This window comes from Microtus pennsylvanicus, chromosome 20 (genome assembly GCF_037038515.1).
Source record: "Microtus pennsylvanicus isolate mMicPen1 chromosome 20, mMicPen1.hap1, whole genome shotgun sequence".
Classification (NCBI taxonomy): domain Eukaryota; kingdom Metazoa; phylum Chordata; class Mammalia; order Rodentia; family Cricetidae; genus Microtus; species Microtus pennsylvanicus.
The window spans coordinates 18,080,501-18,106,742 of record NC_134598.1 but is presented as its reverse complement, the minus strand read 5'-3'; the positions used below and the strand labels follow the sequence as shown (position 1 = coordinate 18,106,742).

The window sequence follows — 26,242 nt, the reverse complement described above, 5'->3', positions numbered from 1 at the left end:
CGTGTGTGTGTATACACATGGAACAAACATGTGTGGGTACACCGAAAAACTCAATGAACAGCTAACAAAGGCAAAAAAAGACACCTAAGAGTCCATGATGCAGACATCGGAGTGTGGCAAATATGAAGATTTATTTTTACTGAAAAGGCAGCTTTATATAGGATATAAAAGGTCTAGCATAAATCTGAGAAAAATAGCTCTGTGAACATAGTGTTGAAGAGGGTGATCAGCCAGAGTTCAAAGGCAGATGCAAACCACAGTGAGGATATCGAGAAGTCAGCCAAAGGAAGCAAGAAATGGCTATAAAAAGCAGACGGCTTAAAGAGAAAAGAACTGTGACACGACTTTTTAAAATGGGCCAAAATAATGGCATAAATTTTTGGCAAGAATTAATCATATAGAAAAATCAATAAAGGCAGAGAAAGATATTAAAATATAAGAATTCAGAAACAAAAAAGAAAGAATATACAATCTCCATGATTTAGGAGACTGAAAACTGGTCAAGTTTTTTTGAACAAACGTACAATAAAATAACATCCATCTTTGCACTTAAACATCTTTGAAACCCCCCAAAAATATTTTGGTTAATATACAAATAGGCTGCATTGTGACAATTTTATACATATATGATTATTCATTTATTCATTCTATCATTTATTTTTGAAACGGAATCACACTGGTGGGGACCTGCTATGTAGTTAGGGTTTACCTTAAACTTCTGATCCTCCTGCCTCTACCTCCCCATTGCTGGGCTTACAAGCATGCCTCACCATGCTGTGTTAGGGATGGAAGCCAGGGTTTTTTGCATGCAATGTAAGCATTCTGCTGAATTTCGTTCCCAGTCTATGTTTTGTCCTTACTCATCTCTACCCACAGGGAAGTCCTTTAGTCCCCCTCTTCACTTTTCTGATCTACTGCTTCCCTCTCCAGTTCTCACTGTTGCTTTCATGACATACATTCCAATAATATTTTAAATGAAGGGAGAACCGAAGATACATTGTCATTGCACAATGTACTGTAATGACAAGTTAAACCACTCAGCGTTCATCTCAGGACTCAAACGAGGTATTCCAAAGACTGTTCTTTATAAATCCTTTTCATAGAATCTAAGGATTATAGTATGATTTTCTTCTTTCAGTATGAGGGATGAATTTTTTCAATGATCTGTTCCCCAATTCCCACTCAATGGCTCCTTGGAAATGGCATATAACGTGTTGACAGATGTTGCAGAATGCGTCCAAGTCAAGGGCAGACATTCCATTACATACCTGTGCAGCCACCCACTGACCAATATCGAGAAGCCAATAAATGCTACCTTCCTGCTGGGCCAACTCTCTCTACCCGGACTCTTTAAATTTCACTTCTAAAATCTAGATATTACACTTCCTTGGCCTTCTGGGTCATATTGCTGATGGAGAATGTCCAGTAACAGCAAGAGACCAATTCTAAAGCCTGCGTCCTAGAGGAAGTTGGAATGAGTGTCAGGTCCAAGAGTAACTTCAGGATACCAGTATGGATCGACATGTTAAAACACAAGAAATATAAAACTGTCAGTTAAATCACATGGAAACAGCCAGAGAAGCCAGGGAACCACAGTGAGCCTCGTATATGAGAATTTTTAAATCTATGTCAGTTTTATGAACTTGCTATATTTTAAAAGTTGGATACATTTCAAAATCCTTTTCTTCTGTATTTTGGGAATTACGGTTTTCCTCTGATGTGGTGTTCTGCTTTTAGATAGATATTCTTGCAAATCAGTACAACTGAGTGACAACTTTTAAGACACTATTGAGTACTTTAGAAGGATTTTGATATCAAAAAAAAAATCTAATCTTAAAAATCTGATGTAGTTAGAGATTTAGACCAATTCCTAAAATAACAATATGCCTGTTAATACTTCACCAAGCTACGCTCTTCTTGTTTTATTCTTTGTTCTTTGCTTTTCTTTTATGAGAATGGCATTATATTATTTTGGTAGGGAAAGGATACATTTGTGCCATGATCGCTCTCATCCAGTGACTTTTTTTCTAATTAAAACCATAATACATTTTTATTGATTTTTATTGAGCTCTACATTTTTCTCTGTTCCCCTCCCTGTGTCTCCCCTACAATACTTTTTAACTTTTTCTTCAAAGGTCATTGAAGAAATATTTAAGTTCATGCATCCCATAGTTCTCTATTATGAAGATTCATCTTTGATACTCAGTCTGAATAGGAACCACAGACAATGCATACAAAGCATGTCTGTGTTCAAATAAAACTTTACTCTAAAATGTATGTGCCAATCCAGGTATATCTTATATAAGTTTGTCATTCCTTGGCTATGCCTGGCCATGAAAGGGATGAAATACATATTTCTACCATGTTAAGTGTGGGATATCAAGGGATTATACATTATAGAACTTAGTATCACCTTAATTATCAGGGTGACTGTATCTAAATTTATTGCAACTTATTTCATTATAAACAACTATGGACTTGTCCAAACTCAGTTTTCTGACTTTCAGAATCAATATGACAAAAAATGCTTTCTTTGTTTTATTCTTTGTCCCTTCTTTTCCTTTTATGAAAATGGCATTGCATTATCTTAGTAGGAAATTGATACATTTCTGCCATGATCCTTCTCATCTTGTGACTTTTTTTCTAATTAAAACTATAATACTTTTTTTAAATTGATTTTTATGGAGCGCTACAATGCTTTTTAACAAATGATTCCCTAATTTGGAAAGGGAAAGTCCTGCCATGTAAGCAATTATAAAACTCTCCCAGGATATCGAATTCCCCAACCAGGCCCCAGTAATCAGTATTCCAATGAAAGACAATTCTTTCTTTCCCAAAATCTGGAGCAACAGTGGGAACTGAGAAGAAGAAGAGAACAGAGTGAAACTCGTCAAAGATTAATTCAGCACTCCTGGCATGAATGCATAACTTTCTCCTCTTTTCTCTGGAAAATGGTCTCCAGACGTTAGTGAAGGGGAAAGAATATTAAGGATGTAAGAGTCAGGCAGAACTCGACTGTAATCCAACCCTCTCCTGCATCTCTGATCTGTCTGTAATTATTGATAATAATAAATTAGAAATATATATCATCTAACATACAGTAGATGCTCAGAACATTGTGAAATATCATCATTTTATATGTTCCAAATTAAAAAGTTCAAAATGTGTCAAACATATCTGTATTCTTTACATAAAGAAAATGTATTTAGTGACTGTTACAAGACTTAGAATGTGGATAATTGATAACGGGTGAATGAATTCAAACACCTATGTCTTCTTTTCCTAAAGTGATATTCTTGATTGTGTTTGGGCTTGGTTCTGAAATAAAGAAAAATCTATCTTGTATGCTTCTATATTCTGGAGCTTCAACCTCTTCCTAATCTGACCCTTGCATGCTACACTTCATCAGTATGCTTCTAGAAACTTGATACACATGTCACCTTGATACCTGGCCACGTCTGCTCATTCTGTAGAGGGTATATCCAACATCATCACTGAGACTTCATTTCCCATCTTTCCAGTGTGATAATCATCTCTGTCTTGCCCACATTCTATTTGTTAGACTTTGGTAATATTCTCTTCTTTGATACAGTAGCATTCTATTTCACACCTTGGTAAACAATATTATCTCTGAAACACTTTGAAAAGATCTTTATCCCATGTTTTCTTGGCCAGAAACAAAAATTCATTCCAAAAGACATGGTTCAAACATAACTTTTACCATAAACAAATATTTAACTAATAACCTTTGCCCTAGTACTTTGTTATAGTTTTATATGAAATGATTACCTTTATATTATATGCATATTAATAAATGTTGAATAAATATGAATTTTCATTTGATCTATAGTTATATACACTCAATTATTTAACCCACAACAAGCTTATGAGTTAATTTATATCATTATTCTCATTTTAAAGACAGCTAGATTTAAGTATTAATTCATTTGCCCACATCATTTGCTAATAAAGTCTGGGTTGTTCTAGAAAGACTATTGGTAGCAGATTTCAGATGCTGGCTGTCTTTGTCTTCCACTCTTACTTTTCTTAGCATCTAGAGATAATTTTTGTTGTCATAGCTGACATAACTGATTTGTAAGTGGGGGAGGAAGAAATGCTACTACATATTCCACAGCTTTTATAATAATTTGATGTGGGATTCCCCTCTGTATTCTATGAATATGTTTTATTACCATTGATCAATAAAGAATCTGCTTTGGCCTATAGCATGGCAGAATATAGCCAGGTTGGAAAAGATAGAGAGAATTGGTGGAGTCAGAGAGATACCAGGTATGAAGAAGAAAGAAGCCAGAAACACTTACCAGCAGGCCACAGCCTTGTGGCAATACATAGATGAGTAGAAATACGTTAATTTAAGATTTAAGAGCTGGCCAGAAATATGCCTGAGTTATTTACCAAGCAGTGTATTAACTAATATAGTTTTTGTGTGATTATTTCTGGTCTGGGTGGCTGGGAAATGAAAGAACAGCCTCTGCCTACAAAATGACCTACCTTTGGCACAAAAACTATCAGGTTCCATTGTTACTGGTATTAAAAAAGTTTATATAATTCCTAGTCCAAAGAACTAACAGGAGTGAAAGAAATTGAAAACACGCTAGGGAAAACAAGATCTTAAAAAAGGGAACAAAATCAGGAAAGAGAAAGGGAGAACATTGTAAAAAATGTTACCCTTGAAAAACACTAAGTGTATAGAGAGCAAGCCTAGCATATCAGCGGTCCTGGTCAATTTCCACCATCTCATAAATGGGGTAGTTATGGCAACAACACGGACCTAGAATCTCAGACACTACACATGTGGCAGTGTGGAGGAATCCAAGCATTTCCATCAGGAATTATTCTTCTTATTTCACTGAAGTTTTTGAAGAGTAAAGACTGAATTACCTATGTTTTTTTGGACTGAGCATACGGTTAGTTTATGTCCTAGAGGGCCTAATACAAACTCCTCTTAATTATACTTCATAAATTACTTAATTATACTTCATAAAGAAAGTTTCAAATTGATTATGGGTTACAAATCGAATTGTAACATTGAATCGCAACATTGTTACAATACAATGTACCATTGTTCCGTCACAACATTGTAACATCGTTACATCGTGAAATAGTAACATTGCCTTGTGACATGTTACATTGTAGCATTGTAACGTTGCATCATGACATTACATTGTAACATTGTTACAACTTATATTTAACATGCGAGCCAATAAAAACTCTGTTAAAAAATCAGTAACACATCTATTGGTTTCATGTTTGTATAAATAATATATTTAGTAGTTTTTCAATAAAAGAAAGATGGGAATAATATTGAAAATGTTCACTTAACATATTAGCACATTGTCACGAATATACAAATGAAGTAAAAAAAAACCAGACCAAGTCTATAGAGAATTCAGTAAGATACATCACCTGTAAAAGTTATGACTTTTTAACATGATTTTGCTGTTTAAATACTGAGATAAAAATATTTAATGACTTTGCATAACACAAAAAAGAAACAGCCGTTTCTGATTGCCAACATTTACACCAGACAATAAATCTATTGTAGTGAAAAATTACTCCAGCCAAGAGAAAAAAAATATGTTCAAAGGTAAGCATCATTTCATTATTTTTATTCAAGTGCTACCACAAAGACAAAAAACAAAAACAAAAAACAAAGCATCCCAAACAGCTTACTGACAGAAGTTATCACTATGAAACGGAATGAATGATCATGTTTCTTTAAACGCCAATAACAGACTGTACAAGTACAGCAGGGACAGGCAAGCCAGGCCCACTTACCTAGGGGACTGTGAGCTGACCAGCAGCTGCAGGGCAGGCCAGCTCTAGAAAAGCTGCCCTGTGAAGGAGCCAGCAGGAGCTCTGACAGAACTATGCAAGCAGGCAACCTCTCCAACAGCAAACAGCTGGAAGCCAGATCCTGGCTCTACTCAATTGACATCTGCAGCTGTATTTCTATCTTGGGGCTACTTCTATTCATTTCTGTTTCTCATACAATCCCGTAGAGGCCATGCGTCAGCTAAATTGTCTTCTCCTAATAATTGGACATACCTGAATATAGCCAATGTCTTATTTACAATTTCTAGAAATGGTGATTTGCAACCTAAAATGTATCAACGTAGAAATCAAGGCTACCAATAACCTTGTAAGCCCATCTGCCATTGTCAAGAGTCTTCATTTTGGTATTTTTATTTAATTAGTTAAGAATTAACATGTTCTACAACCACATACTCCTACTTTGAACCTGAATTCCACTACAATTTAGTCTCAAAAAAGGGGGTCAGTATTTTTACCTTTCTAAATCTCAGTCTCTTCGTGTGTAAAATTAGAACAAAATACATCTGTTATCCAGCTGGTTTGAGAACTAAATATGATATCCTACAAAGCACCTAGGTCAGTACCTACAATATTGCAGCACATAATGTTAATTAAAATCAAATGCTTTTAACCATGGTTTATCTAAATATCACCATCATGGTCATTATGTCTAATTCTATTTTAAGATCCTACTCCTCAGCCAGACAGTAATGAAACCTTCCTTTAATACCAGTACTTGGGAGGCAGAGACAGGGAGATCTGTGAGTTCGAGGGTAGCCTGGACTACAGGATGTGTTCCAGGACAGCTAGTGCTACACAGAAAAAGCCCTCCTTGAAAAACAACGACAAGAATTTAAAAAAAACAACAACAAAGAAAACCTTTTCCTTATCTACTTAACTAGCTCAGCCTCCACTGATCCAATCCTGCTACATTCCATAAACGATATCCTTCAATTATAATATTCTACTCGCTGGGACATTCTGCACATCATTTTCACTAAAGCCCACTTTTACCGTCTGTACCTCACGGAGTCCCACCTGCCCACTAAACACCAACTGTTTCTTTTCTACATGGACGATTCACAAAAGACTTCTCATAGCCTTATAAATTGATAAAACAAGTTCTCCCATAAGTAAGACTACCTATCCAGTGTATTTGCTTATCTGCCTTGACATTTGGGTTGATTTTGAATATGAGAATAGGGCATGATGATCCACACATGTAGCTTCAGCACTCAGTACACTGAGGCAAGACGGTCACTGAGTTTGCTGCCATCCTGGATTACATAGGGGGTTATGGGTTAGCCTGGGCTACAGGGTGAGGCCTGGCCTCGAAACACACTGAGGTAAATGGAGATAGGGGAATTTCATGGGGTGAGAATGCTCAACATAATATATACATATGTGTACATAAATATATGTATGAGTGTGAACTAATGTTTAAAATAACTAACTGACGTGTCTCATCATAAATCACGGTTTTGATTGTCTTTTGATTCAAAGTATTAGACTGAATCTTTTGTAAACACATGAAAAAGAAATAATTTCTCATATGACCATCCTTAGAAAACATTGAGTAAGAACACCACACAGTAGATTCCTATTAACATGGGTCAAATCCTCTCAAGAATTACTTTAGATCTTCTCAGAAGGACACAAGTTGTCTTTATGTTTACCACAATAACGTATATTTTAAAGCATTTTTTGAACATTTGGAATGAACTGTAGGTGGATAATATTTGCAGAATATGGTAAACCTAGAAAACACACAGAAATTATTTTGTGGAGAGAGCGGGACATAATAGAGAATCAAAGGTTTATTTCTGAGATTTAACTTTAAAAATCTCAAGCAAAGACTTCAGGTCTACAGTTATATCAAGCTTCTTGTTTATGGAAGAACCCAGGAAGAGTCAAATATCAAATGTGTATAAGGAGACAGGTTAGAAAATTCAGACTCATAAGTAGTTTTTAAACATAAAGCAAAGAAAACCAGCCCACAAATTACAATCCCAGAGAACATAGACAATAATCAGGACCCTAAGAGAGACATACATATTTCTAATCTACATGGGAAGTAGAAAAAGACAAGATCTCCTAAATAAATTAAGTAAGAAATCGGAAAAGATATAGCAAAAGAAAACATACATGAGCCATTGACATGTTTATGGAACATTTTCCAACTGCACATGGTAGAGAATAAAAAAGTGTGTGTGTGTGTGTGTGTGTGTGTGTGTGTGTGTGTGTGTGTGTGTGTGTACCAGGTTGCAGAATAGGCTGGACTTGAATTTATAGAGATCTGCCTCCCTAGTGATGAGATTACAGGTGTGCACCACCACTGCCTGGCTGACAATATCAATTTTAATGTAAACCAAGAACAGAGATGCTGAACTGAAGGCATTTCTGACATGGTCAGAGGTTATGTTCTCGTTCTCTCTCTCTCTCTCTCTCTCTCTCTCTCTCTCTCTCTCTCTCTCTCTCTCCTCTCTCTCTTACCACATTACAAAACTGTTTGGTGCAGTGAGTAGCTGCATACTCCACAAAAATGCTTTTTAATGACAGTCATTTATTGTGGTTACTATCCAGGGTTTGCTTCTCTTAGAAATGGAACCCATAATTTTTAGATGGGCACAGAGCTGCTTAGGATAAACGCTGCATTTTTTAGTTTCTCCCACAGCTAGGTAAGGTTGAAGAACTTTAAGGAGGCCAATAGGATGTCATAAAACCTATCTAAGTGGGGTATGTCTTTAACCAGAATGGAATTCTATAATCCACTTAAGATGGAGAGTTGGAAACCACTAATGGGGAGTAATAGGCAAAATGGAGAGGATCCCACTCTCTGACAATGTCCTGACCTCACCATTGATCTCCAGATTGTATCACCTGACAGAGAAGCAATCTATCCTGTTGTTCAACTAGTATGATATTGAATACCGTGTTACATTCAACCAAGTCTAACTATGCTTAATATATGTACCTTGATCATTTCTGCTATTTTCCTTGGTTCTTTAATTTAAAATATTATAAATATGTTTCTTTTTAACACATAGAAAGATTTTTAAATGCTGCTGAAGCATTGTTTACATTGGTTGAAAATTCAGGTTTAAATATGATAAGAGATATGGTGAAATTATTCCTACATATGTAATAATTCTCATGACTTTTTATACCATGGAATTTAATTGAAATATTAGATGCTTATTTTATATTTGTTGAACAAAGTGATCTACCCAAATTCTATTTAAAATAGTAATTACCATAGCGAAGTTCTAAATTATGGCCATTTAACACAGTAGAATTTGAGCAAACATAATAGGTAACAGTCATGTATTCCACAGAGACAATAGATCTATCTATCCACTTATCTATCTGTATATTTATCTACCAGCCATCTATCTAGCGATCTAGCTATCTCTCTCTATATTATCAATAAAGTATCATCTATATAATTTTCTATTTAATTAGATAGTCATTGAGTGAGAGTTGTGTGGTATTCACTTTTAAATATTTTCATAAAGTTAAAAATCCTCTATTTTACCAATGTCTTATACTTTCCCAATGTTACTCAGAATTTTCACATTGCACTGAGAAATCTGTGTATAATCAAGTAATTATTTAATTGAAATTTTTACTGGAATAATTCTTGTTACAGCTAGAAAACTTTAAAATGTTCTTGCATTTAAAACTTCCTTTTCATATAGAAGAAATGACACCAAGAGATCACTGATCTTTCTGTTTGTTCGTTTTGTTTTCTGAGACAGGGCTTCTCTGTGTAGCTCTGGCTATCCTGGAACTCACTCTGTAGATCAGGTTGTTCTAGAACTCACAGAAATCCGCCTGTCTCTGCCTCTTGAGTGCTAAGATTAGAGTGTGTCACCACAACTTGGCAAAATCAATAATTTTAAATGACCTTTCTTGTAATAATAGTTTTATTCATTCATTGATTCATTTACTCTTACATATATTCACTAAATTACTGTTTCAAGTGTATTATTATATGTGAAACCTGAGGCAGAGTAAGAAGGAGCCTCAGTACTGACTGAATATAATCCCTACTTTCCGCATAGTTACACCTGTTAGATCAGCAATACTATATAATGTGTATGTAATTAAACTCGGAATGACAAATATAGACATCTAAAAGAAAAGATCACAATAAAGTAAACAAATTAGGTGATACCTGAAGGCTTTACAAAGAAAGGCACATCTGGGCCACATTTAAAAACCTGAACAGGAGAAGACAGATCAACTAGGCATCCTTGAGAAAAGCGCTGGCATTTCTGTGCACTGGCAGGAGTTTGTATACAGCCGACACACTCGATTACTTTATAGCTTGCATTTGTATATAAGCAAGTAAAATACCATTATTTCCTGTAAGTCAGAGAGGAGTTGGTGACCTTGAAAACCTTTCGAAAGATTGATGCCTAGTTTTATGCTGCACTCCAAGTGATACTTATGAAGGTTTAGACCAGTAGTCCCCAACCTTCCTGATTCCAGGACCCTTTAACATAGTTCCTGTTGTGGTGGTGACTGACCCTCCACTGTAACATTGCTTCATTGTTACTTCATAACTATAATTTTGCTACTGCGAATTGCAATGTAGATATCTATGATCTCCCCTGGTCTTTGGTGACCCCTGTGAAAGGGTCATTTGACCTCCCAAAGGGGTCTTGACCCACAGGTTGAGAACCACTGCTTTCGATGCCTCCCCAGAGCCCCAGCTGTTGGACTGAGGTAGCACTCTGTCCCTGAAGCAAACAATCGAAGAAGAAGGCTCAGCAACTAAGAGCTTACAAAACACAGGGCAGTAAATGGCTGAAAAGGTGATGCCGGCGATAAGAAAAACAAAGGTTCAGACAAACGTGGAAGGACAAGGCTTTACTTTCTTCACATTACAATAAATTAAGCAGCTAGTGAGCAAACGCTCAAACTGTGAACGTGAGCAAAGGGATGGCATCTGCTGGGGACTTTACAACATGATCTCCTTTTACAGGTAAAATAGATGAAAGCCCCCCCCCGCCCATTCCTTACCATTGGGACTAGTTGTAGGTCAATGACAGAGCAATATCGAGGAGTAAGTATATTCATAAGTAATTAAGCCTGCCACCATTAAGTGTACTGGTGATTACATATGCATATTCAGAATTGTGTTGATGACTTTTGCAGCTATGGACTACAATCCAGTTTTCACGTAAATGCTCAGTCTCTCAAAATTCTGCACCCTACTACACAAACTTCAGGGTGCACCTGAAGCAAAATGTATCTCTGAGCTCTTTAAGTCTGCAGCGCCCTTCAGTGACTCACCTTGCTGTCTTCCCTCTCCTTAGCTGTTCTCTGCTGGGCTCTCTTCTCTCCAAACTCACAGGTTGATTTTAAGGTGAGCTGACAGGAAAGCATCGAGCACTCCGGTGTAGCAAATTCCAAAGGTCTCAAAGAACGCTGCTGGAACACACCGATACCAAGATTCGGTATCGGTGGAGCAGTGTGAACAGGCTTTGACCCAATAGCTGGCTGTCTCAGTTTGGAGGCAACCCCAAGGACAGGCATGGCTTCTATACAAGTATCTTCTTGTTGCCAAAGAAAATGCTCCTAACCTCAGTCTGGTAGACTCCAGTTTTAGTATTTCCAGAAAAAAAAATACTTTAAACAAAGCTAGCAGTCATCTGGATTTAAGAGAGAGAGAGAGAGAGAGAGAGAGAGAGAGAGAGAGAGAGAGAGAGAGAGAGAGAGAGAGCAGAACAAAAAACAGATAATAACTTTCAAACTAACTTTCAGGAAGAGACAAAATTTTTCATTGAGTTCAGATTCTCACATTCATAATCAATCTCTCTCTCTCTCTCTCTCTCTCTCTCTCTCTCTCTAGTTCAGTAAGTAGCATCTGCAAAATAAATGCTGCAAAGCCCCTTTTGTAGGATTATAGCGTTTCTTGTTTCTAGCTTTGCTGTCTTCCCACTACAAGAGCAGAGTCTGATCTTTTTCAGAGGAGGGGGTGGGGGAGGTGGAGGACAGGACGACAAAGGAAAATCCCTTCGGTCTAGTTTCAGTCTAATTGTCAAAGAAGCCAAAGCCAAAAGACCACAATAGCTAGGAGTTCTTCCTGACTTCAGAAATAACCACAAAAAAAAAAAAAAAAAAAAAGAGCAGGTCAACGGCCAAAACAAACAGCTGTTGGAAGAACTTTTAGCCCGGAAACAATTTCAGCAATGAAGCTGTTTGTCTAATTTCCAGCTATTTTTCACTCTTGACAGCCAGGAGCCACGGTGTTCATTCTGCTTCATCCCATGAAATCAGGCTAAACTGGAGTAACAGGACAGCCAACTAAGGCAGCTGAAGCCTTCAGCAGACCCTGCCTGCTTAGGTTACAAACTGCAGTAAACACAGGAAGCCAGGCACTGGGTGCACTGTGATTTCTGAATGTGAGGATGATGTTGTCATTCCCAGGACATCCATGCCCACATGACAGTTACAGGGCTAAGCACATCGGCAATGAGCGGAAGTAACTTCTGGAATCACATGAAATCCACAAACTTATTGTCTGCACTTTGTACAAATGGGGCAGAATAGAGACTAGAAACCCAAAGATCAAGATTAACATTAAAGAAGCCAGTTTGCAGAAAAGTGGGTATCCTTTCCAACCGGGAGCTGTGGGGCAAAAGCAAGTCAAAACTGGCAAGGTTGGTATTCCATATATGTCCACTAACTGGGTTCCTTTCTCAGCTCACTAGACCACTCTCATCTTCACATTCTTTCTTTAATAAGCCATCCTATTTCTGTATCTAATAGCATTAGATGAGCTTGAAATCAGGTGCCTTCTGAACCTAGGTCCTCCCCAGTTCTTTAATTTCCAGCATGACCTTTCCAACACTCTTGGAATTCCTTGCTCTATTTCTAACCCATATCTTAAAAGTCATGACTTTTCCTCCATCTCCTCTCTCTCGTGGCTGTTGGAATTTTCAACTTGCCTACCCAACTGATTCACCTTCAGACTCTAATAAGACTGTCTTTGATCTTCCTCTGACTCTGCTTTCATTGGTTAGACAAAGAATCAACATAAAGCAAAGAAAATCAGCCTAGAAAGCACAATCCCAGAGAACTTAGACAACAATGAGGACACTAAGAGAGACTTACATAGAGCTAATCTACATGGGAAGTAGAAAAAGGCAAGATCTCCTGAGTAAATTGGGAGCATGGGGACTTTGGGGAAGGGTTGAAGGGGGGAAGAAAGAGGCAGGGAGGCAAGCAGAGAAAAATGTAGAGATCAATAAATCAATTTAAAAAAAATCAAAAGCAGGAACCCCAAATTACACTGATAACAAAAAGGAAATTTTGATTCTCATTTGGGTGATGAAACCAAAGTCAGGAATCAGAAAATAAAGTTTAAAAGCTCTCTGAAAAGTCAGTTAGACAATAGCTTTTCAAGTGTTACCCCACTTGAAGTTTTATGCTCCTAAACAGTTTCCAAATCTCTACTCATTGAGTAATACTGATCCAATCTGTAAAATATCAGATTCCGTGTTGGTTAAACGCACATAAGGATTTGTGTTAATAAAATATGCAATATGCAGGCATCAATGTCTTGAAGTACATGTGTACACAGAAAACTTCCCAATGGTTAATAAAAAAAAAGCATGTGTGTGTGTGAAGATACTGATATGTCAGTAGTGGTTCTTACCAATAAGACACTTTATTTTGTATCTCTCGTGTTTCTATTAAAGAATTCCTTTGTGTATCTCTTTTTATGAATTAAATGTATTGACAGTTTCATACATGTCTATAATAGTTCTGTTTGGTCACATTCTCCAGTTCCTTTTCCCTCTCACAAACTCACACCCTATCCATTTCCTGACAACTTACTACAATCACATTGTTCTGGGTTGTTTATTTGTTTGGTTGGCTGCTTGTTTGCTTGTTTGTTTCTACTGAGTTTGATCAAGGCTATTGGTGGTGCTTATTAACTGGTACTGAAAGCAATGACTCCTCCTCTTCCAGAATCTACCAGTAGCCAATAGCTTAACAGTGAGAGATATGACGTCCTCAGCATCTTCTCAAAACATATGTAAACGCTGAGTCATCTGTACTGCTCAGACTCGCTATAGGCATTCAGAACTGCAATGTCTGTGTTATGCCTAGAAGACAGCATTTGCAACCCTTCTTTCTATTCTCTGTCTCTTATAGTCTTTCTGCCCTCTTTTAAATAGAGGCCTGTGAACAGTGATAACAATGTCTTGCTTAGAGATGAAGCATAACCTGTCTCTTCTTCTTAGTATTTTGGAAGTCATAAGTTTCTTGAGTCACCACTATTTATTGCAAAGAGAAACTTTTTTTTTATTCAGTCAGAGTGTAGCATTTATCTATGGGTATAAACACACACATTTAGAAGGCAGTTTTATACTATTTCAATTTAGCCGAAAAACACTACAGAGAGTTTATTGTTAGGTCCTGTGATCTCACCAGCCTTTGTTATATTATAACAAAGGTTAAAATACCAGGGATTAATCTCCTCCTGTGATTCAGAGAGCAGTTGGTTATCCCAATAACAGCTATACCACTATTGTACAGATAGATATACATTGCCCGAGAAGTCGGTATTGTGATGGTAGAGTTGACATCTGAGGCCTTTCACCTTTTCTCCCAGGATACTACACAGTATGTTCAGGAACTAAGAAGGCTATCCAGGATGGAGGACGATTCCAGCTTAGATTCAGCCTCAGTCTTCTCTATCTTGCAACCTAGATTTGTTACATCTTATGTGCAATAGGATCTAGTTCTGATAGGCAACCAAGACTAATAGCAAGCGCCTATATTGTTCTGGGATCTCTGGGGGTCTCTCTACCCAACAATGTATAGGGAAGTGCCCTACAAGTGGCATTGGGATTTTTGTCTTGGGATCACTTGCTTCTAAGAGTAGTAATATCTAGCCATAACGGCTTGCTCCCTTTAAAGTTTACTTTTTAAATTATTCTTTTGATTAGAATACAAAGTACTATGTTTCCACATGGCTTTGTAATAGCATGCATCATTTGCCCACTCTATTCACAATGTCTAGAAAATGAAATCAGCCTACAGATCTTTCACCTGATGAGTTGGTAGTAAAATTGACACACATACACAATGGAATTATATTCAGTTGCAAAGGGATGAAATTGGTAGATAAATAACTAGAAGTAGGAAAAAGTAACTATGAGGTGAAACATGGCCAGGGAGACAGACACAAGTTCTCTCTCAGATGTGGATCCTACTGAGCTATAAGTAATTCATTTTGTGAGTTTTATTTGAAACCTACGGAAACCAGCTACCTGGAAAAGAGTCATTGGCTTACAGGAGAAGGGACACAAAATATGGGTGGGTGGTAGGAAAACATAGCAAATATTGGGGTAGCAAGGGTTAAGCAGGGTGAGGGAAAGAAAATAGGTGAATGGATGGATGGAGGAGGACAGTTAATTCTTCAAAAATGTTTAAAGGTAGATTTTATTTTTGTATTTTTACTTGTTTAGGAATCTGATATTCTAATCATCAAAAATAAACAAATTGAATTATACAAAGTCTCTAGAGAAATAATACAAATACAAACTTGAGTATTGTCAAGTAATATAATCATGATTATTACTACAGAAAATATTTCTCTATAGGAAAGAAATTAAATTCCTTTTTTTTTTTGGTTCTTCAAGACATGGTTTCTCTGTAGCTTTGGAGCCTGCCCTGGAACTAGCTCTTGTAGACCAGGCTGGTCTTGAACTCACAGGGAAAGAAATGATATTCTTAATTGGTGGTTTACTATAATACATAATCTTGCTATGCAATTAGACAATTGATTGATTTTCCACAAAACGATATTTTTGCCTGTTCTTACTAGTATCATAAATATTATTTTAAGGAAGAAATAATAAGGTGAAAGAGCCAATAGGTAAAGTAAAACATGTATGTTCTTTCTGGTGCAACACTAAAGAAAACTGAGCGCAAGCCAGAATTCTTAAAGAATTTTTTTAAAAGCAAATCAGTGTGCTTTGTAGAATAGGGTAATAAAAATGAAGCCATCATGAGCTGTAACTGAGAAGTGAAGTCCTCTGAGAAAGTACATTACTTTATACTTTAAAAAAAACATTTTAAACATTGTAAATTCCAGAAACTATTAATTTACTGAGCTAAGGACTGTTCATATTAGCACACGGTATTAAAGTGATATAAAAAGAAATGTACCTTTTACAATCCTCCCATTGAAAACAAGAGGGTCCAACTATAATAAAAGCTTGTGTGAATAAAAAAGAATTCTAGGAATATCATGCAAAATATGTGCAATCAAAAATTCAGCTCAGTGTAGTATTATTTAAAAATAATTGATTAGAAAATCTGGCAAAATTTTAAATAGAAATGGTGGGGGAAATCTAGTGAGAAGGCAGACTCTGAACCAAAGAGCTTGCCTTTGAAATACAGAAAGGAACTTTCAAATGTATAAAAACTGAAAGGATAAAAAGGTATACCTCATGTTGAGTGGAATTAAAACACAGGGCTTAGATTTATGGTTCTTATTTCTATTTTTAGTATTCTTAAATGTAACTCCAAATCCTGTTGAGTACAAACCATTCATGATTAGAACTTTTATTTTCTCAACTAAGGATTCTTCTCTGATTATTCTGTTTCTCTTGACCTAGAATAAATCATGGGAATGATAGACGTGGCTTTACATGGCTTCACAGAGCTCTGCAATGTGAACATTAAGCCAGAATAATTAACACTCTTATCAATAAACAATTAAGTGACATTTTAGAAAATATTTTGAAGTACAACACACTGTCACTCTGGGAATGATCAAAATGGAAAATAAGGGTGTATGTTTTTAAAACAGTATCTATTTACTTTTCATTTCAAAAGGTCTTTGATATACTAGGCAATCACATGACATTGGGATTAAAATATGGAGTAGAAAAGTATAGTCACTGTTAACCAACTCTGTCTAACAAGATCTATTAGCAAGAACCAAAAACAGTTTATCATCATGAACAATAACCAACTCTATCCAACACTATCTACCACTAAGAACCATAACCAACTCTATCCAACAAGGTCCACCATCAAGAACCATAGCCAACACTATCCAACAATGTATAACACCAAGAGCCAATCAAGAAAAAAAAATCAACTTTTAGAAAATCTCGCATGTGCCTGTCTGCACTTATCACGTCATTTCATTCTAACAAATATCATTGTTGGAGAAGTAAGAGAAAAAAGTCAATCAGATTCACTTGTGTTGGTACATGCATGTAAGCTCAGCCCTTTAGAGGTGGAAACAGAAGGATTATTTTAATGTCAGTCTCAGCTATACACAACTGAACCTTGTCTTCGAATACCCCAAATGAAAAGCATCCTCAAGGAGGTAGTAAACTAAGGTCACAGTTACTCCTTTGACACACCGTAAATTCAAAAATGAGTTTTTTTTCCTGCTCAGTTCAGCAACCCACCACCTAGACGGAATGCTTGTTAATATCTATCTCAATTAACCCAAAACTACACAGCAAGAATCATAATGATGGCAAAAGTCTAAAAATCATATTAAATATGTTGAGCTTCTTCATACACTAGAATTTAAGAACTATAATTTATAGTACTTATCACTTGATAGCCGAGGAATTATGTTCTTAAACTGATCCTCCTGTAATCAGATACCAACTTAGTTACTTAGTAGCTACAAGAATAAGAAATAGGTAGGTCTCCATTTTATGAAATCCTAAAAATTGCAGACATAATAAGAATCAGAGAGAATACACACACACACACACACACACACACACACACACACACATATATATATATATATATATATATATACATACATTTTTAGAAGACTACATTAAGTAAGTGTTCTCTGGACATCGGTATTGTATCACAAGAAGAATTATTAAAGTCTCGTGGAATAGAGAATTGAGAACAAGGGGCATAATATAGCTATAGACATAACTCTAAAAAAGACTGACCACAAAGGCAGGGGTATGAAAAGTGGCCCTCCTTACTTCACCTCATCTTCTCTCTCCAGTTTCTTTTTTTCTTGTGCTGTTTAAGAAGCTAACATCCTTAGACTTTTTGAGGACTAATAACTTTTTACACTGCAAAATCAACAAAATGTCTTGACTCTATTTGAGATGTCTGTCCCATAAATATATAAATAGTGCCTCTACAAGTGAGAGGGCATACTTCTTTCAGGGACCCTAGGCCTTTGACAATTGTTTAATGGGTGACTAATGTTTTATAACCTGTACACATATTCAAGTTAAGAGGGAGGTTTGAGTATAACCCTCAATATAGTTTCAATGCAAAAATTAGGACTTGCATTCTTTCCTGCCATTAAAACAAGAAAAAATGTTGAAAGTTGTTAGTTTATCATTAATTCTCAAGAAATTTTTATTCCATATTATTCCTAATCCATCTATCCTCCATAAACTTTAGAGAATATATTATTCCGGTGGGTTGCAAATTGTTTGACTAAGATGGCATATCTTTAGATCTAATGAGGACATTAAGTTAGAAAAAAATAAAGTAGATGCAGAGTTGAGAATATTCTCTACACCTGATTTACAAAACATAAAATCCTATGGTCTATCTTGTAATATCTTTTGCCAGATTACCTACTAGTGCCATTGTTGTTCAGATATATCTGAGGGGAAATGGAACATAGAAAACTATTGTGTTCATGGTGGATTTGAAGAGAGAGTCATCCAAGATATGCCAACACTGTAGTTTAGGAAAAGAAGGGTTCACTGACTGTCTAAAACACTGGGATGATCACCAGAGACAAAAGACAAAGTAATAGTTAACTGATCTTTTTAACTGAAGACAGTGCCTGGGAGAACTGGAAATGGCCTACACATTCTCTATGGCACATATATACTATGCTATTGATGTCATCAATTGACCAAGTAAAATTCAGAAGGCCTTGTAGCTATAAAAAAGAAATGAAAAGCAAATGCATTAAGGTTTGGAGTCATATTGCATATGAATACAGGGAGATGTGCGTCCCTCCTGCCAAGTCCAAAACATACCCATATGGAGCTGGGTCGACTATTTTATTAAAACAAAATCACTTGGCTAATTTGACTGATAAGTTCCAGTGCTACAAAACTATAACAAGAAGACATAGATATGAAACATATTAATAAGGAAAATTAGTATCTCTGCAGAAATATTGAAAGAAGCACTTCTGTTGATATATATACATATTCATATACAAATACATGGTTATGAAAGTTGAGAAAAATACCTTGAAAAATGCTAGAACAGTTTGGTCTTGAGAAATGAGTTCAAGTATCTTTGGATATAAAATAAATCCTGACTGTTTATAAAGGAATCCATTTTGAAACTGTTCCCTTGTCAATCTGACTATTTTTAGTTACTATACTCATCAAAATATACTAAAACAAAACAGGTAGCTTACTAATGAGTAAAACTTAAAATATATCGATAAAATGTTATTTTGAGTAGAAGTACTTGTGATATAATTGAAGCACAAAACTGGTTTCTCATCTGTCAGATTTAAAAATTTATAGAAAAATTAGCATCAAATAGTTTGCACAAAATTAGATTTGGTGTTTTAATGCAATAATACATTGAAAAATCTTTTTAATGTCATTTGTTTAAAGATGATAGGAAGAAAAGTCGCTTCGTGAACCTACAGATCCAGAACAGGATCTCCAAGACAGAGGACAACAGGATAACCCAGAGCAGCCCGGCTGAGGGCCCTTATCAGCGGTGTAGCAGACGTCAGAGGCCTCCAGCCAGACAATGAGGTCAATGGCACCTGGAACTGAACACTTGCAAGTAAAGATGAAGGGACTAAAGGCTGACTCAAAAGCCACACTAAAGCTGCCAGGGATTCTTCTCCTTTTTTTTTTTTTTTGTATTTGTTTTCTCTTTGTTTTGTTTGTTTGCTGATTACGTTTGGTCTTTGTTTTTGTTTTTTTTAATTTTTTTGAGGGGGGTTGTTGGGATGGCAGAGAGGGGATGCAAGGGGACAGAGAGATAAGTGGGATTAGAAAACACAATGTGAAGTCCACAAAGAATCAATAATAGGTAAAGAGATTTTTTTTTAAAAATAAAAAGCAGCAAAACGAAGAAAAAGGTTACATGGTATTCAAGCAATGACCTACAGAAACCCACTCACATCCAGACCATGTGTAGCCTACTTTGAACACTGTCATCACTATGTGTGGATTTTGTGGTGACTGAGTAAATAAATTAAAGATATAGTTTTTCTGAAGGCTTTGCATTATACTTTGAGGGCAAACTAAAAGAAAAACAGTGGTTTAGGCACAGCCCATTGAGTTAGATTCCCTGGGCCCACAGGACAGGTGGAAAGAACTGACTCCATCTAGGTATCCTCTGATCTGAGAATACACCGTGACGCGCGCGCGCGCGCGTGTGTGTGTGTGTGTGTGTGTGTGTGTGTGTGTGTGTGTGCGCGCGCGCGCGCACGTGTGCACATGTGGATGGGTGGGTGCACACTTGCACACAGAAAATAAAGTTTAACAAACATTGAATAATAACATTAATATTTCAAAACATGCAAGCTCCAAATGTATATGCAAATACATTTACATATATATGTACATGGAAATAAGTCTAAGTGGATACTTCCTTTTTTCTTTCCCTTCTGTGTTTCTTTGTAATACTGGTGTTGGTGTGTGTGTGTGTGCGTGTGTGTGTCTGTGTGTGTCCTCTCTTCTGGGTGCTGCAGAACCCAACCCAGGGCATGGTGAAAGACACAAAAGTTTCCTACCATTTACCCAAATCGCCAGCTTATCAATATTTTAGTTGGGCATTGACTTTGCTTTCCATGTTTCTTGGTCAGCTTGCTTTCTTACTGGAGGTGTCATTCCATCATGCTATCTCCACTTCTATGAGACCCATAGACTTTCTTCTCGAAATTTCACAATGAAGAATGACTTGACACCAACCTCAACCATTGCCAAATTGTTTTGGATGATTCCTTTGCTTATTACTTTAATCAACTCGCATATTCATTATTCTAAAACATCTTTTTTGCTTTAAATACTTTTGTAATGATAAATATGATCATAAATTAAAAGCACAATGAGTTTTTTCTTCTTCTGTAGCTGGGATGCTATTTCCAGGAAACGATTAATATTGATAATATAAAGTTATAATTTTTAGCAATATTGGAGCTTAGGGTGAATGTTCTGCTTCTTATTCTTTCCACAATGTGTACACCAAATTATTTAAAAAAATTTAGAGGACGGACGCAAATGTAAGCAGAGTACTTGAAACTGTAGATTGTAAACTTTAGAAGCTAAGATCTCATTTTATTTTCCTTATACACTAATCACATTTTTAATGAACTGAGGAAATTGCACAAAATTTAAAAGAAACAAGAAATTAAACAGGAGAAGATAAATATTCTATTAAGTGGAATACCTCAGGCAAAAGATAAACCTTTCTCTCTTGTGGATATCAGCTTAAAATTTAAGGAATACTAGCCATTTTCAGTTTAACTAATATATTTATATTTAATGATAATTTCAGATATAAACAAAAATGATTATGATTAAAATAAATATCAAAAATATTGTGGACTTCTTAGTGGTAATTACAACAATTCCCAGAAATGCCTATTCCAGTCATGAGTTTGCACTGCCATCCTTTTCAACAGCAGCCAGAATCCTGAAATCAATCAATCCAAATCTCACTGACACTTGCCTGAGACTCTAGAAATATCATTGATTTATTTTAGGAAAGTGGATAACAGGTTCACATCCCCCCAAAAAGGTGGAAACAAGGGCATTAGATTCGCTGAGATGGACTCAGCTCAAAACTGAACAATGTTAAGATACAGACCACTTCTGAAACTCTAACAAATTATATGTAATCACAGAATTGCATAACAAAGCGATTGGGCAATTCTTTAACATCCTTAATTTTTCACGAATTAAGCTTGGTTTAACGCAAACACATATTTCCTTTATCAAAATCAAAATGAACCCTTAAGCAGTTTCTGAACTTGACTGCGTACGTTTCTTCTCCTAAATAAACAGGACGGAGTGTGGAGATGTTGTCTCATCCCCTCTTCATATTTTGCTGATGGAGACAAACAGACCCTACCCTGGATTCATGCCCTGATTTGCTCAATGCTCCGAGAAGGGGGCACAACTTGAACACGAGGACACTCAGAGTGGAGGAGAAGACACTGCCAACTTTCCACACTTTGTGATACTAAACAAACAGTAACAAAAAGCAAAACAAACAAAAAAAAATCTTTGAACAAACACAAACGGAAAATTTCGCAATGCTAATGGGATGGGAAGGTCTCTTCTCTCATAAAGCCAATTCCCCTGTTTTCTATTACATATTAAAACTGCTCGTTAGAGAATATATTATTTTCCACAGGACAGTTAAAAAGGCTTGAAGTCACTCACACTGCTGAAGTTTGTTTCCACAGTTCTTTTCTGGAACAAATCTATTTCTAATGTTCACATCCTGGATTTCCATGGAAGGAGGTAGTTGATGTTTTTATAACAATAGCAGTGGGGAAGGTTAATATGTGATTTAAACTGTAGCAATGTTTCTTTTCTAAATAAGGGTTAAAGGTCAGATATCAACGTTTTTCTGGCCAGGCAGTAATTATTTTAAGATACTTGGACAGAATTCACCAAGATTCCGTGTCTTCATGAGATCATATACACAGGTAAGCAACATATATTATTACTTATTTTAATGTAGAAAAACTATGTATAATTTAAATACAAATGTAAACATTTTATGTAATATGTCTACTACTAAAAATGCCCAAAATATCAAATATTTTAACTTTACTGGGAACTTTTATTTATTGGTATCTGAAATGTACAATGAATAAATCATCATATAAGATAACAGACAAACGAAAACCTCAGCCAGACGTAGTGTGGCACACCTTTTATTCCAACACTCTGTAAGCAGAGGCAGGCAAATCTCTGCCTTTGAAGCCAGCCTGGTCTACAGAGCAGGTTCCAGGACAGCAAGGCTACACAGAGAAACCCTGTCTTGAAAACAAACAAAAAAAGTGGGCGGGGGAACCAATAAACTAGGGGGAATATGTTTATGTTTGATCTTACAGTTTATTCGCACTATTTTTTTATGTTGTAAAACTTCCATTTTCTTTAAATAGTTATTGTTTATATACATCAAGAAGAAATCTTTCTGACATTTGTTTTCTGGCTGTGGTATTTGAGATGATAAAAGAGGGAGATAAATAGAAATTCAAGGCTAACCAGGGGTATAAGGTAAGACTTGCTCCCTCCCCCCCCCCAAGAAAAAAACCACAAACAAATGGCTAATCTTTGTCATCTTTCCTTTGTTTATCTCCTCACAAAGGAGTTTCCAATTCCTTGAATTTTGGCTAATCTCAAAAATCTTATCTCAGTCTCGCAAGGTACTAGCAAATCCAATAGTTGCCAGCATCTCCCTTCCTGACGTTGAGAAACTATACATATATACTCTTGGACATCCGAGAGATTCTTATAAATACATTCAGCTAGCTGAACTCACTTCATACTAAAATGCAATAAACGTAGACTAGCATTGCTTTTTCTTCTTTCTTTAACCGCTTACATCCATCAATTGTTTTAAGAGCTAATGTAGATAATGTGGCAAACCTACACACCAAGAAGAAAACTGTTGAGTATAACATGTCATGAGAACGATCATTAAGGTGCAGTGTTAACTCCATTGCATATCTGGCTTTTGCAAAGCACAGGACTGTGGGAGAGATACTACTGTGAAAAAAAAAAAGTAGAGCATGGTCCTGATAGAATTGCTGGAAAGGTTCTGCAAAGCATCACAATTGGTGAGAAGAGACCCCAAGGATACTTGGATGAATATAAAAGAAAGTTTTAGACGAATAAACGGCACTTTGTCCTCTTGGATTTTACTCCCGAGCACTTGATTTAAACAAAGCATCCCTGGCAGAGAACAGGACTTCCTAGTGTGTCATGGAATATTCCAGGAACTTATAAAATTACTAGTGGCTCTTAAGGAGGATGTGGAAGTTACAGGCAAACTTAGAGCGAGCTGTTTCATATAGACAAGGTTTAAGTGGATTTGTTCTCCCATTCAAATTTTACTGCTACCCTTCCTCCCTCAGCCTCTTAGCTCCTAGAAGAACTCTTCCATTAATGAATTATTAAGGCATACACAGGAAATTGGGATTGAGGGCTTCTAAGAATTCACCCTGAATATGGGACTACAATATAAACTTGATAATAGAATTGAAATAAAATGAAATAGAAGACCAGTTATCCATGCAGACACAAAGAGTTCAGTTGGTCAATAAGCAACTCTTCTAACAGTTACCACATACATAGCAGCTAACTTTCTCAAAATGGTTCTCCATACATTTATATCTCTATTGTTTCAAGATTTGAACATGGACAGAGCTGTGCTGAAAAAAAAAAAAACTGTCTTAAATCTACATGGCAGGCTGCAGAAAAACTAAGCATCCTGTTTCCTATGATACAAAACTCATGTTCTGTTCCTTTTCTGGCTAAGGAAGCAAAGGAAGCAGGGTGTAAGTGTGGGCCTAAACAGAAGAAAACAATGTATCTACAAGTAGTGATCTATCCTACCAGGCATGGAGAGATATACAGAGTGGACTAGTGTGTTTAGGATTCACAAATAGACACTGAGCAAGAATGATGTCAATCACTTTCACAGGACCCAGAATTCTTGGGTGATACTATACAAATAACGAGGGAGAGCGAGAGAGAGGGAGGGAGGGAGGGAGGGAGGGAGGGAGGGAGGGAGGGAGGGAGGGAGGGAGGGAGGGAGGGGAGGGGAGGGGAGAGGAGGGGAGGGGAGAGGAAAGTGTATCAAATAGCGTGATTAAAGAGGTTAATTAAAGAGGTTACCATAAGTAGTGGCCCAGTAATCATTCATAAAAATAAGTGAAAACAAAGACATTGTAGTGTATCTACATCGAATCAGTTTGACAAGTCTTTAAATTTCCTAAAAGTGGGTCCTCTTCTCTCACTACACTGTGCTGAAAACTTACATATGAATCATGTACACATGAACAACCATTTCTGAGAATGTAGAATATAGGAGGAAACATGTCAAGAGTACAATATAAAATTATAATCTAGATTTCCACATGTTCTGCTTGTAGGATTTTAAAATCTACACTCTTCATCTCAATGAATGTTAAATTCATCTTCCCAGCACTGTGTTTGGAATTACAATGAATTTCCATTAATTGATGCATAATTATTCTTATTAGACCTTTGCTTAACTTTGAAATTCCAGTTCATATTTCCCAGTGCTCTGTTCTTAGCTCCAAGTCTTTGAAAATCATTTGATATGTGACACCAATTTTACATAAAACGTATTGTGTTTCAGTGTCTCATCCTGTTGTAATTTGTATGAAGTTTCTAAACATTATAAAATATTGGTAGACATTCATCCTGTCTTATTTAGCCATTAGGTTATTATTGTACTGAACTCTGTAGAAGCTGCTGAGGGCTACAACCAAGGTCTCATTTTGATAGATCATACTTGGCAAACTTAAAAATTACACTGTAATTTTTTAGAAATGATGTGGAGATGAGTTGTAAGGGTCAAAAGATTTGATGAATTATGACATCTCTGTAAGCCATGACCACACTTTAAATTAGAACTAAGATATTTTAATATAAAGTGATAATTATATGGGACTATGATATAATTTTGAAGAGCTGCAACTTACTGGAGACCATAATTTGGAGAGCCATTCATTAGCTAAAGCAGGAATTTCAATGCATTAGATTCAAAATATTTAACCATTGTAAAGACCTTGGATTTCCCAAAAGCTTAAAAAAATACTCAATATTTACATAATCCTGAAAATACATATGCTGTTATTCTAGTGAAGAAAAATAATCACATAATAACATAGCAGTGTCTTCACAGGACACCTCTTACGACTTTTAATGAAATCACATCTCCGTCCATTTACGTATTTTCCTGACCCAGGGATATGCTCATTTGCTTTGATATAAACAATGTTACTTTAATCTCATCAGTAAAAGACCATGCAGAGCTAAATAGCAGTTATGACTAAAACACATTATTTGCCTTCCCCCCTTTTTATTCAGCCTAAAATTTTGAGTTGGAAATAACAAAGAATGTCTGATTTGGGAATAGAACCAGCCCTGGAAGATGGATCCCTCATAACTTCAGGGCCAACACCCACTCCAGTACAGTGCCATGCATGCAGGGCCAAGCTTATTCCCCTCTGACAGAGCTCAAGGACCCCTTCCCAGCACAGCCAGTTGACGTGGTAGTAAACTTGGAACATCTTGTGCAAATGAAGAAAATTCTTTCCCTTCCCTGAAACGTGGGAGTTCCCCTGTAGCAAATCTTGATTTTTCCCTCCTTTAATGGACCGCTGCAGCCT

The 26,242-nt window shown here is 36.3% G+C and overlaps 1 protein-coding gene across 4 annotated transcripts in view; it reads right to left on the bottom strand.

The window, feature by feature from the left end:
• The window catches only part of Nav3 (neuron navigator 3), a 477,963-nt gene that overhangs the window by 288,926 nt on the left and 162,795 nt on the right, over positions 1 to 26,242 (bottom strand). For 3 of the 4 annotated variants that reach the window (XM_075954787.1, XM_075954788.1, XM_075954792.1), the window contains exon 1: positions 11,137 to 11,446. The exons of the other annotated variant lie outside the window; for it this stretch is intronic. In XM_075954787.1, the coding sequence (XP_075810902.1) occupies positions 11,137 to 11,379 (243 nt within the window). In that variant the 5' untranslated portion in view covers positions 11,380 to 11,446. Of the gene's footprint in view, positions 1 to 11,136; positions 11,447 to 26,242 lie in introns of those variants that run through there. 4 annotated transcript variants of the gene reach the window in all.